Source organism: Typopeltis vanoorti, chromosome 1 (assembly GCF_054136105.1).
Source record: "Typopeltis vanoorti isolate ZY-2024b chromosome 1, IOZ_Tvanoo_1.0, whole genome shotgun sequence".
NCBI classification, from domain to species: Eukaryota; Metazoa; Arthropoda; class Arachnida; order Uropygi; family Thelyphonidae; genus Typopeltis; species Typopeltis vanoorti.
The window spans coordinates 139,145,458-139,158,587 of NC_143549.1; the positions used below are offsets into that span (position 1 = coordinate 139,145,458).

The window sequence follows — 13,130 nt, forward strand, 5'->3', positions numbered from 1 at the left end:
ATATATTGTCGGAGGTGGAGGAAATAAGAGATCTGGGGGTGATAGTGGATAAAGATCTGAAATTTAGGGGACACAGCCAAAATTGTGAAGACAACACAAAGGCTTCTGGGAATGATGCAGAGAAAACTGACTTGTAGAAGTAGCAACCATTAAATTCTTGTTCCATTGTATAAGCTTTGATTAGGCCACACATGGACTATTTTATCCAGATTTGGTCACCTGGTTTTCAGAAGGACGAAGAGATGTTGGAAAGGGTCCAGAGGCAACTGACTAAGATAGTTTCTAACCTCTGGAATGTCAAATATGAGGGAAGATTGAGAAGATGCAATTTGCAGAGTCTGGTGGACAGGAGGAAGAGGGGAGATATGATAGAGTCCTACAAGTTAGTAAGGGGATTGTTATAAGATCAATGCTGGAGAGGTTCTACAGAAAATAGGGGGAGATCAGGGGAGAACCAGAGGTCATCCCTGGAAACTGTATAAAGAGGGTGTGAGTAGGGGAGTGAAAAGCAGGTTTTTTTTCATGCAGAGTTGTGAATGATTGGAATGCCTTGCCTGAGAGTGGGGTGTCTGCAGAGAATTTGAGTATGTTTAAAGCACAGTATGATGAGCTGTGCGTATGATAAAAGGACCTCCCAGATGAGTCTTTGACTCCATGGGGTCTTGGGTAATAATCAGGGCCAGCGCTACCATTTAGGCAAATAGGCAGCCGCCAAGGGCGCAAAACTTCAAGCTATGCTTTATTCATACTTTACTAAAATATCAAAAATAAATAGTGATATATGATTTAGGTAGCGATTCTTTTTCCTTATTCCTCACACATTACACAATTTTACTATTTAACTCTTGGTTCTTTTTTTGTTCCTTACCTAAATGATTTGAACTTACCACTATTTAAAATTCAGTTAAGATAAATATTTTAAAACGTTAACATTTTAAAATATTAAATATCGGTATTTTATAACTTTTTTTGTAAATAAATTATAACAGAGAATTTTCAAATTAATTAAAAAAGAAAATAAAAAATGCCCTATTAATTTAACCTGAAAGACAATTTTATTTTGTTTAATGTCAATTAGAAACATTTTAGTTTATGAAATAAGGGGTGCACTTGTAAACTTTGCCTAGGGTGCAAAATAACCTGGCACTGACAGTGGTAATAATAATCCTGTAAATCCCCCTAGAAACATATAAGATAGAAATAAAATTTAAGTGTTTCTGTAAGATAGAAACATATAAGTTCAATAACTTATATGTTTCTATCATGTTCTCTCTTTTTTGCCTATCAACTAATCTTTGAAGCCCACAGACTTTCACTCTATTGATGTGTTCTTTAATATTGAAGTAACCTAATCTACTGTTTCAGCCATTTTCTTTATAATATGCACTCTGTATTTCAACTCCCTGTCTATAGTCACCCTGAAATCCCTGGCCTCATCAATTTTATCACTGTAGTACACAGCTTGAGATCTGTTCATCCCAAACTACACGACCTCACACTTGACTTTATTAAACTGGTAGCTATTTTTCCCATATTGTTAATCTGTTTATGCCATCCTGCAGAATCTTTACATCCTCTTCATTGACTTCATTAAATTATTTCCTATATCATTTATGTGCAAATTAAACATCAGAGGATCAAGTACCAACTCCTGCAGAATATCACAAATCATCTGCCTTCTCCAGACTCAGATACTCCATACATCCTGATACCTGTCTATCAGCCACCTTCTTATCCAAATGACCATTTACATCCATTTCCAGTTTATTCAACAGCGTTCCATATGGTATTTTGTCAAATAGCTTTGAAAGTCCAGCAGTATCACTGAATAGCCATTTTCTTTATCTAACTGAGTTGTCACTTTATTATAAAAAGTAAGCAAATCAATAAAACAAAACCTACTATTCAGAAGAACAAGTCTTGTCTTACTTACTCTACCCACTCTTCATATTCCTGTCCATTCAGTACTGAATTATTTTGCCACCTTCTCTTATACCTTAACCACCACTCCAGAGATTCTGATTGGCTTATAATTTGCTGCTACTTTCTTGGAGTAGAACTGTTTTGCACATCATAGACATCTTTCCCAGAACTAAGGCTTAAATTAAACAGCTCAGTCAGTGTAGCTGCTAATTTCCATGTACATCCTTGTACTACATAGCCTGATGTGCTGTTTAATTCCATAGTTATGTTTTCTTTAATGTTCTACAATATCATAAGCATCTCCCAGTAATCTACCTCGATTCTCACATCAGTCAATATCATATCTAGCATTGCAGTATTTCTGCCTAGATGGTACATCCTTGCAAAATGATCATTCAGTAACTCAACTATTTTGTTTGCTTCTGGTACCTCCCTACCATCAGCACTCATTAAAGTTAAAGTTATTGTTCCAGTTATTCTTCATTTTACTTGCCACATAGCAAAAGAACTCAAGGCTTTCTTAAGCCTTAACAACTAGCTTTCTGTCATAATTAGCTTTGGTTTTAATTACCGTACACCCTCAATATCTTCACCCTCATGTTATATATCCTCAATATCATTTTCTTCTTTTGCTTCTGTTTTATGATGCTACTCATTTATTCATTAAACTTCCACCTGATTACTTTATTATATTTATGATTTTATAAGTAGGAGTAAGATGGATGAATAATATTATTAAGCAAGAGTTGCAGATAAAGAAAAGGTTGTGGAGGAAGTATAAAGAAAAAGATGAGCATTCCCATGAGCAGTACAAGGTACAAGCAAAGAGAGTCACCTGTATGGTAAGGAAAGCCAAAGCTAATTACGAGAGGAAGCTAGCTGATGAATCCAAAAGAAACCCTAAGGAGTTCTTTTGCAATGTGGCATGTAAAAGGAAGAATAACCATGGAAAGATTACTTTAAAAAGTGTTGATGGTTAGTTGAGTTGCTTAGTGATCATTTTGCAAAAGTTACCATCTTGGTTGTGATAGTGCAGTGTCAAATGTGTCATTGACTGATGAGAGTCTAGAGATAGACGAAATAAAGGTGCTTAATATATTACAGAACCTTAATGCTAACACTGCAATTGGGTTAGATGGCATATCAGCACATGTGTTACGAGAATGTGCAAGAGAATTAGTAGTTCTCTAACCAGGCTGTTTGATTTAAGCCTCAGTTCTGGTAAAGTACCAATAGAGGGGAAAAAATTCCACTGCACAAGGGAGGCTCCAAGACTGAGGTTGCAAATTATAGACCAATCAATATATCTGGAGTGTCAGTTAAGGTTTTGGAGAAATTGGTAAAAATTAGAATTCAGGACTGGACGGACAGCAATATGATACTTTATAAGGGACAGCATGGTTTTGTGAAAGGTAGGTCTTGTGTCAGTAACTTGCTTACTTTCTATGATAAAGTAACAATAGAGTTGGATAAAGGAAATCCTTACTCAGTGATACTGCTGGACTTTGCAAAGGCATTTGACAAGATTCCACATGGAACTCTGTTGCATTAATTAGAGCAAATGGGTATGGATCCGAAGCTGGTTATATGGATTAGAGGATGGCTGGTCGATAGATATCAAAGAGTGGTTTACGGAGGAGCTGAGTCTAGGAGAAGGCATGTGACTAGTGGTATACCTCAAGGCTCAGTGCTTGGTCCTCTATTGTTTAATTTGTACATCAATGATATTGGGAATACTTTGAAGGGAAATGTCCACTTGTTTGCTGATGATGCAAAATTAGGAAGAGCGATAGTCAATTCAGATGATGTAGATATCTTGCAGGATAACTTAAATAGGCTGGCGATATGGACTAAAGTAAATGGCTGTCAGTTTAATGTGGCTAAGTGTAAGGTGATGCACTTCAGGAGGATGAGATCACATGCTGTTTACTATATTAACGGAACTGAACTGCAAGAAGTTGACGAGGCAAGGGACTTGGGAGTCACTGTGGACAGAGAACTTAAGTTTAAAGGGCCATATTGCAAAGATAGCCAAAACATCACATCAAATTACATGGTTGTTGAAGAACACACTAACAAGCAGGGATAAGGAAGCTATTGTTCTACTTTATAAGGCATTAATAAGATCGCATTTGGACTATTGTGCACAGATCTGGTCACATGGATTTCTTCGTGACGAAGAAATGGTGGAGAGGATTTAGAGGCGAGTTACAAAGATTGTTGCAGGTCTGTGGGATGTTCCTTACCAGGATAGATTGAAGATCTGTTGACTCTAAAAACTAGCTGATAGACATAGGAGAGGAGATATGATAGAAGCATATAAATTATTAAAGGGATTTTATAGGATTGATGCTGATGACATTTATAAGACCGGTGCAGGAAGGGAGAGAATGAGGGGCCATTCCTGGAGATTATTTAAGAGTGTGGTTAACAAGGGTGTTAGGACTAGATTTTTTACTTGGAGGGTTGTGAAGGAGTGGAATGCATTGCCAGAGATGGTTGTGAATGCTTCATCTGTGAATGAATTTAAGGAGAAGTATGATAGGTATTGTGTAAATAATGGTTAGTGTGTCAATGTGGGGTCTCCCGTGATGAGTCTTTCGACTCCATGGAGATACCGTTATAATAATAATAATAATTGAAAGGCTGCAGAAACAGCAAGAGATCAGTCAAACTAAAACAGAAAAAAACAAGAGATCTGAAGTGAAAAATAAAATTGTAAGAATAATCAAGAGAATAAGTGTAAGCAAATAATTATTTACGGTGATTCTATGATAAGGAGAGTGCTTCATTGAAGCACTACAAAATCTGGTTTCTCTGGTGCAGAAATTAATATTATTGTAATTCCGTCAGAATGCAGAAAGGGAAGGTGAATGAATTGATTGTTTTACCTGGAACCAATGATCTAAGAGGTGAGAAGTATTGTATGAGGGAGGTTGCAAAAGATTTGTTGGGGGAAGCAAAAACAAAGAGCAAGAGAGTCAAGTTTGTGAGTCTGCTGCCATAGAGGCAAACTGAGAAGGATAGCAATGATAGCTGAAGAATCAATATAACAATTGTGCAGAAGGAATGAACTAGAGTTTATACATCTATGACCTGAGTTTGATAGATGGAAAGATTTGTACAATGATAATGGACTGCACTTAAATGAATTTGCAGTAGATGTCTGGAGAGTGTTTTGTTCACTGAGAGTGTGGAAGTGCAAAGTCAGGAAAACTAAAGCAATTAGGGTGGAAGCATGCAAGTGTGTGTGAAGGCACCCATGAAGCGAATGAGTGTGTGTGAGTGAACAAGATTGCAGAAGGCAACAATATTAATTGGAGTAGTCAATTCAGAATGTAAAGGTGGTTGGGAGCTTAAGGGGATAATATAGTTTCTATATACTAATGCTAGAAGCATCAGGAATAAGAGGGAAGAGTTTTTGGCATTAATGAGACTTGGCTAACAGCAGATGGCATGGTTACAGGGATAGAATGTGATGGATTTAGTATTTTCAGGGAGGATAGAATAGAAAGGACTGGGGATACTGCTGATGATAGTAGATAAATTGCAGCCAACCGGATTGAGTCATTTAGGTAGATGGCAGTTCTTTTGAGTCAGTTCAATGTGAGATCAAGGCCAATGGGAGACAAAATATAAAGCTAATTGCTGCTGTAGGCCACGGGGTGGGGGGGGGTGCCAGGAATGATGTGGAAGACATGCATTAGTAGATTAGTATAATGAGTGCAAGTTGAGTAATTATTATGGGGGATTTTAGCTTCAGAGACATAGATTGGAAGAAGGAAAGATGACATGGCAGGAACAAAATGGAATTTATACACTTACTGAGAGATAATTACTTGAAGTAGAATGTGACAGAGGGGACTCGAGGTGTTAAATCTTGTTATAGGGTCAGGAGACCTGTCTGTGACTAAGGTGGTTGTTATATTGCCTCCTATTGGGGAAAGTGATCATGTAGTCTTGACTTAGGAGGTAGCAAAATATTTGGAAATTCCACTTAAGAAAGAGCATATGTGGAACTATGAGTTAAATGATTATGATTAGCTTAGGAAGCAGCTTGAAGCTGTACCATGGCATGAAGTTCTGCAAGGGAAGGATGTTCACAGTGCATGAGTGATAGTCAAGGGATATCTGGTGGAAGCAATATCACACTGTATATCAAAGGTCAGGAGGGTAAATCTGGTTGGAGTTAGATGAATGAGTAGTATCATTAAGCATGAGATTCAAAAAACGAAAATTTTTTGAAGGGTATATAAGGAGAAAGGTGACCAGCATGGTAAGGAACTCAAAATCAGATTATAAGAAGAAATTAGCCGAACAGGTGAGGAAATGCCAAAATTTTTTTCATTGTGTGACAAGTAGGAGGAAGAATGATTATTGAAGGATAACTTTAATGAGTGCAGATAGTAGAGAGGTAACAGAGGCAGACGAAATTGTGGAACTAATCAGTGGTCATTTTGTTTGTAGGGTATATCATCCAAGTGAAAATATTGTTATTACACAGGTGAAAGGGACAGATGTGAAAACAGAGATTGATGAATTAGAAGTATTTGGATATTGCAGAATCTGAATGCAAATACAACTTTGGGATTGGATAGGATATTGGCTCGCAATTTAAGAGCATGTGCAGGGGAACTGGAATGCCTTTGATTAGACTGTTTCATTTTAAGTCTCAGCTCTGGCAAAGTCCCAAGAGAGTGGAAGGAGGGCAAAATAATTCCTTTGCATAAAGGAGGATCTATGTCTGTGGTAGCAAAGTATAGACCAATCAGTATCTCAAGAGTGGTGGTGGTAAAAGCAGAAAAAGTTGGTCAGAAAGAGAATTCATGAATGGATGGATAAGAATATGATACTCTATGGAGAGCAGCATGGCTTTGTGAAGGGTAGGTCATGCTTTAGTAATCTATGAACTTTTTATAATCTGGTGACAGCTGAGTTGGATAAAGGAAATGGCTACACATTGATACTGCTGGATTTTGTAAAGCTTCTGTTGGAACTCTGTTATGTAAACTGCAACAAATGGGGATGGATGTTAAACTGGTGATGTGGATAAGCATGGCTGATGGACAGATACCAGAAAAGTACTAAAAGTACTATGTAGTATACAGAGGAGCAGAATCAAGGAGTAAACAAGTGACTAGTGGTGTGCTGCAGTGCTCTGCACTTGGACCACTGCTGTTTAATTTGTACATAAATGATATAGGAAATAATCTCAAGGTGTTATAGAGAGCTTGCAGGTTGATTTGAATATGCTGCCAGTATGGACAAAACATAATGGATGTCAATTTAATGTGGAAAAGAGTAAAATTATGCATTTTGGGATACAACGATTACAAGATGTGTACCACATTGAGGGGAACTGTACTCTGGGAAATTGATGAAGCTATGGATTTGGAGGTAGTAGTAGATAATTGAAATTTAGAGGGCATATTACTCATGTAGCTAGGGTAACTCACAGGATTATTTCATTAATGAAAAACACACAAATAAGCATAGATAAGGGAGATATCATTCCTGTTTATAAACTTTTATATGATTCCTCTGCTTATGTCTAGTCACTTGAGTTTCTTGGGGATGAAGATATGGTGGAGAGGATCCAGAGGCAAGCGACTAAGATAGTGAGTGGTCTGTGAATTGCAAAAGTTGGTTGATAGGATTGACACTAGGGAAATGTTTCAGCGCTTGGCTAGAGAGAGCAGAACAAGAGGGTTATCTCTGGAAGTTGGCCAAGAGTGTGGTTAGCAAGTGACTAGATTTTTCACCTTAAGGTGGTGAAAGAATGGAATGGGTTGCCTGAGTCATTTGTTAGTATTTTGTCTGTTAATCGTTTTAAGGAGAAGTATGATAGATATTGTGTTGATAGTTTGAGTCCCCTATGATGAGTCTTAGGACTCCATGGAGGTGCCTGTGCAATAATAATAATAGTATTTGGAATTACAATGGTTTTCTCATGTTGTTTAGAGAAGTAAACACCTATTATTATTATTTGACACCTCCAGGGAGAATAAAGACTCATCAAGGGTGGGCACTTGATCTGCAACTCTGTCTCCACCACTCAATCTGCCAACGCCATCTACCGCCAACCACCACCACCACTAGTTTTTCCACAGGCAATTACAAACATCCGTGCCCATGGTGTGATTCGAACCTGCAGCCTTTTGACTGGAGAGTGGATACGCTAACCACTTGGCCAACCAGGCTGGCCTATCTACCGATAATAATGAACTAACTAATATTGAGTTATTTATTTGAGTTATTATTATCAATATTTTACCATGGTCAGTGAGGCATGTTCATGGATGCAGAGGTAAAACTCTACCTGTGCACATGTTCACACCAATAGGAAAGAAAACATAGCCTAAGTGTAAAAAGGCAAGAGCTTGAAGTCATAAGTGATGGTATCTTGCTCATTCTCCTGTAGATTCCAGATGATTACCCCTAGATTTTGAGTATGCAGCCATATTTATTTAAATTCAGAGAATGGAGTAGTGCTGTGGTGGATACAAATTAGAGACTTCCTGAAAACCATCACAGCACTACATTCTCTGAATTTAAATAATTTGAGCCTGGCTCAAAATCAATGAGAAATTGTCTATCTTGAGACCTTCTGCAGATTAAGCAAGATTCCCTCACCACACCTGTAGAGGACACCAACTATAACTTTATGATTCCTACCATTTTACACTCAGTTTTGTTTACTTTCCTGCTATGCCTAAATGTGTGGATTAAAATATATCTTTGGTCCATGAAGATGCCTTGGTGACTAAGGCAAATTATTGGTCTGATAATTTAATAACTAAATAATTATCGCAAATGTTCATTTTCTTCTCTAAACAGCAAGTAATAATTAATGTCTAAGAATCCATACCAGATTAATATAATGGTATGTATTTTGTATTGCTTTTCAGAACATCCATTACTTTACCATCATGGCTTCTCAAAACTGTTAGAGACTTTTAAAAATGAATTGTGATTTACAGAAATCCCACACATCAATGTTAGATGTGCAAGATCTGTTTTTTCCTGTTAAAGAATTTAAAATCACAGGTAGGGAAAAATTAAGTCTGCTTAGTATTCATACTATTTATACTAACTGTAAATTACATTTTATATTTTTGAGGTGTATATGATCAAGGATGTTAATGAAGCTGTTATTTGCAGAAGGGAGAAGTGAAAGAATGACTGTTTTGGCAGGAACAAATGATTTAAAAGGGGAGAAATATGCACTTAGAGAGGATATGAAAGAGTTGTTGCAAGAAGTGAAAATGAATAGTAAGAAAGTAAAGATTGTGAGTCTGCTGCCTTGTTTGATAGGACAGGATTGAGAAGTAGGGCCATATTGCTAATAAGTCAATGAAAAGATTGTGCAGGAGGAATGGTGTGTGGTTTATAAATGTATGGAGTGAATTGGAAGGATGAAATGACTTATATGTGCCTGCTGGACTACATTTGAATTGTGTGGGAGTTATATGTTTGGAGAAGGTGTTGATTAGTGAGAGTGTGGTAGTGCAACACGAGGGAAACTAGAAATATTAGAAGGGATACAATCAAGCATCTGTCTGGCCACCCTGGAATAAATGAGTGTGTTCAAAATTGATTATGCATTGCTGAATACGATTACAGAGGTTTCAGATTTGAGTGGATTGTTAATGGTGTTACACAAGAGTAATTGTGGTTCCAAAGGGATGTTGAAATGCATGTACAGGAATGCCAGAAGTATCAGGAATATGGGGGAGGATTTTTTGGCATTGGTCATCTTGACTTGGCTAAAAATTATAGGCACCAGTACTGATTAACCGAAAATGATATGGTTACAGGAAAAGAATGTAAAGGGTATTGTAATTTGAGGGAGGATAGAGTTAATAGGACAGGAGGTGGGATATTGCTGATGATAGCTAAACTACAACCAACAAAATTCGAAATTAAAGAGGATTTTAGTTATGGGGAAGATGGTTCATTTGAAGCTGGTGTGGTGTGTGATAGAAGACAATAAGACAAAATATATTGTTGATTGCATATGGACTTGGGGTGGGGGTCCACAGGAAGATTAAATGCCATGTATTGGCTGATAACCTCAATGAGTGCAATCAGACAATTATTATGGGAGACGTTGACTATGGGGACATAGATTGGAGGGAGGAAAGGGGGCTTGGCAAGACAGAAGTGGAATCTATACAGTTGCTAAGAGATAATTATATGAAACAATACATTATAGAGGGGACCAGGGGTTTGAGAGTGCTGAATCTAGTAGGGAGGTGCTAAACATGTGAGATTCTCTGTCAAGAAAGGGTTTATGTTGAACTATAAAGCTGATAATTAGAAGCTACAAGGAAAGAATATCAGTAGTGCATGAGAAGTGGTCAGAGATTGTTTAAAAGAAGCAGTATCAGACTGCATACTCAAGGTCAGGAGGATAAACCTAGTGGGAATTAAGTGGATTAGAAGAGAGAGATATAAAACAAGAGCTGCAAAAAAAAAAAGAAAACACTGTGGAGGGAATATAAAGAAATAGGTGATCAGCATATTCATGAGCAGTACAAAGCTCAAGCAAGAAGGGTGACTAGTATGGTAAGAAAGACTAAATCAGATTATGAGAGAAAATTAGCTAAGCAGACCAAAGTAAATCCGAAAGAGTTTTTGTGTTTTTTTTTTCCTTTATATAGCAAGCAAGCAAGAAAATGACTATAGTAAGATGACTTCAATCATTGCTGATGGTGGGAAGGTGACATAAGCAAAAGAAATAGTTGAGTTGCTAAGTGATTATTTTGCAAAGATGTATCATCAAGGTGGAGAATTTGTAGTTGCTGATGTGATAGAGAGGCATGTCAAAATTGGCAGGTTCATGAACAGTAGGTGTTCAGCATATTGAAATATATCAATGTGAATGCAGCAGTTGGACTGGAGAGCATGTCAGCCCATATACTACATGAATGTGCATGAAAATTGGCATTTCCTCTGATAAAGTTGTTAAATCAAAGGATTACTTCAATGCTGAAAAATATGCTAATAAGTAAAGATTGGGAAGTTGTTATCCCTCTTAATAAGGGTATGATTCAGCTGCATCTTGACTATTGTGCACAGATTTGGTCACCTGGTTTTCTTAAGGATCAGCAGGTGGAGAGAACCCAGTGATGAGTGACCAAGCTGGTAACAAATCTTTGGAATGCTCCCTATGAGGGTTGAAGATGTATAGGTGAGAATGTTTAATTGATAGGCAAAAAAGAGGGGAGAAACTTATAAGAATTCAAGAAGTTTCATAAAATTCATGTGAAGGAAATAGTTCAATGTATGAAAAATAGTAACAGAACTAGGGATCATCTGTAGAAGTTGTGTAAGGGCGTTGTTAGTAATGATCTGCAGACTAGATGTTTTGTGTGGACAGTGGTGAATGAGTTGGATGAATTGCCAGAATTAGTTGTGAGTGCCATAACAGTGAACGAGTTTAAGGAGAAGTATGATAGGTTTTGTATATAAACATTAGTGTGGGTCTCCCATGATGAGTTTTTGGACTTCATCCATATAATAGTATGATATGATACTGTATAATAATAATAAGAAATTTTTTGCAAATCCTGAACCAAAAAAAGTAAGTTTCCAATCAGTTGACATATTGAAGGATTTTATTAATAATCCCATACTATGTTGGGAGTGGGGTGGGATTACTGTTTTAAACAGAGAATGCCAGGGATCCATCAGGCTGGCGTGTAATTAAAGTGTCTAGGAAGGGGGGGGGGGACTTATTTTCCTTTTTCTAATGTGAAGTGAATGCTGGGATGTTAATTGTTTAGGTGTGTTAAAAATATATTGACAGCATCAGGCCATGTCGCCAAATGGAGAACACATCAACAATGCATAGCCAAACATTGGGTCTGTATGGGACAGAGTTTAGCACTTTCTCTTCAAATGTTTCCATGAAGTGATTAGCCAGGGGGAGGGGAGAAAGTGGAGAGCATGGCTGTATACCCTCTGTTTGTAGGATTTTCTTGCCAAACAAAAGCCCGAGTTTATAATGAACTTAAACAAGACTGAAATATTGGGAAGAAATTCAAGCTTGTATAAAGTCTAAAGTGTCTTTAAGTGGAACATTGGTGTACAGAGAGGAGACATCAAAATTGACTATTATGTCAGTATGTTAGAGTGTGAGGCTTTGGCTTTAAAGTGGATTGAGTTTATGTGTGAGTGAGTAGGTGTTGTCAAGTGTAATAGAAAAGCATTTTAGCTGAATATTTGATTTAGACTACCACATGATGTTCCAGTTGCTATTTTCATATGGCTGTTAAATCTGGTGGATTAAGAATTCCTGCAATGAGATACATGGTTCCTCACTTAAAATATCTAAGGTGAAATAAACTCCAACATTCATCTTCACCTTTTACCACTTCCTTTAGAACTTCTTTGATTCAACAAGAATTAACTAAAATAGTATGTTGGATTTTTGATAATATAATGCATATTGTTTCTAATTCTCTTGAAAGGAAGAGATGAGAAAGACTTCTGTAACTTGCTGATGGAAATTCCTTCAGTGGTTCAGAGTGTCTCAACATCCTTGGGTACATGAAGAACCGATTATTTCATCTAGAAAAATTCTGCTCTCAAGCCTGAACAACTTCAAGTAAACAATGCAATAAACCTCTCTTCTTCACCCACAAACACCAAGCAATTAGTGCATACTCTCTCTCTAAACACTTGCACCATAAAAAATCCTACAAAAGAAATTATGATTCAGACTGAATCATAATTTCTTTTGTAGACACAAAGCATTCTTAGCCTTCCTCCACATTGCTAATGATATCGGAATAGATGTTGCCAATGTACTGATATAAGCAAAGCCTTCAAAAAGTAACTTCTATAAAGAATATGAACTATTTGAAATTAAAAAGAATAATAAAATAGTAATTACTAAATCTGATAAGGAGAATGCTACAGTAGTTCTAAACTAACATGATTACACATTCAAACTTACTTTGCTTAAAGCTTACTCAACCTACCTTCCCTTAGACTATGACTCTACTGATACACAGATCAGACCACTTCACAGACTCCTGAAAAAGGTCACTTCCTGACCTGCTGAAGTTACTCATAAACTAAAACCATATCTTTCTCACCCCCCCCCCCCTCATATATATATGGACTATCTAAAATCTATAAGCAGAATGTGTATGGTGTCCAACTGTAGGTTAACCTGCATACAAATCAGCTATATTCAA

The 13,130-nt window shown here is 37.0% G+C and overlaps 1 protein-coding gene across 1 annotated transcript in view; it reads left to right on the forward strand.

The window, feature by feature from the left end:
- LOC150110472 (Rieske domain-containing protein-like) overlaps positions 1-13,130 on the forward strand; it is a 59,898-nt gene that overhangs the window by 14,244 nt on the left and 32,524 nt on the right. Inside the window, exon 2 of the mRNA XM_090394008.1 lies at positions 8,832-8,970. Within this exon, the coding sequence (XP_090250134.1) occupies positions 8,886-8,970 (85 nt within the window). The 5' untranslated portion in view covers positions 8,832-8,885. The remainder of the gene's footprint in view (positions 1-8,831; positions 8,971-13,130) is intronic.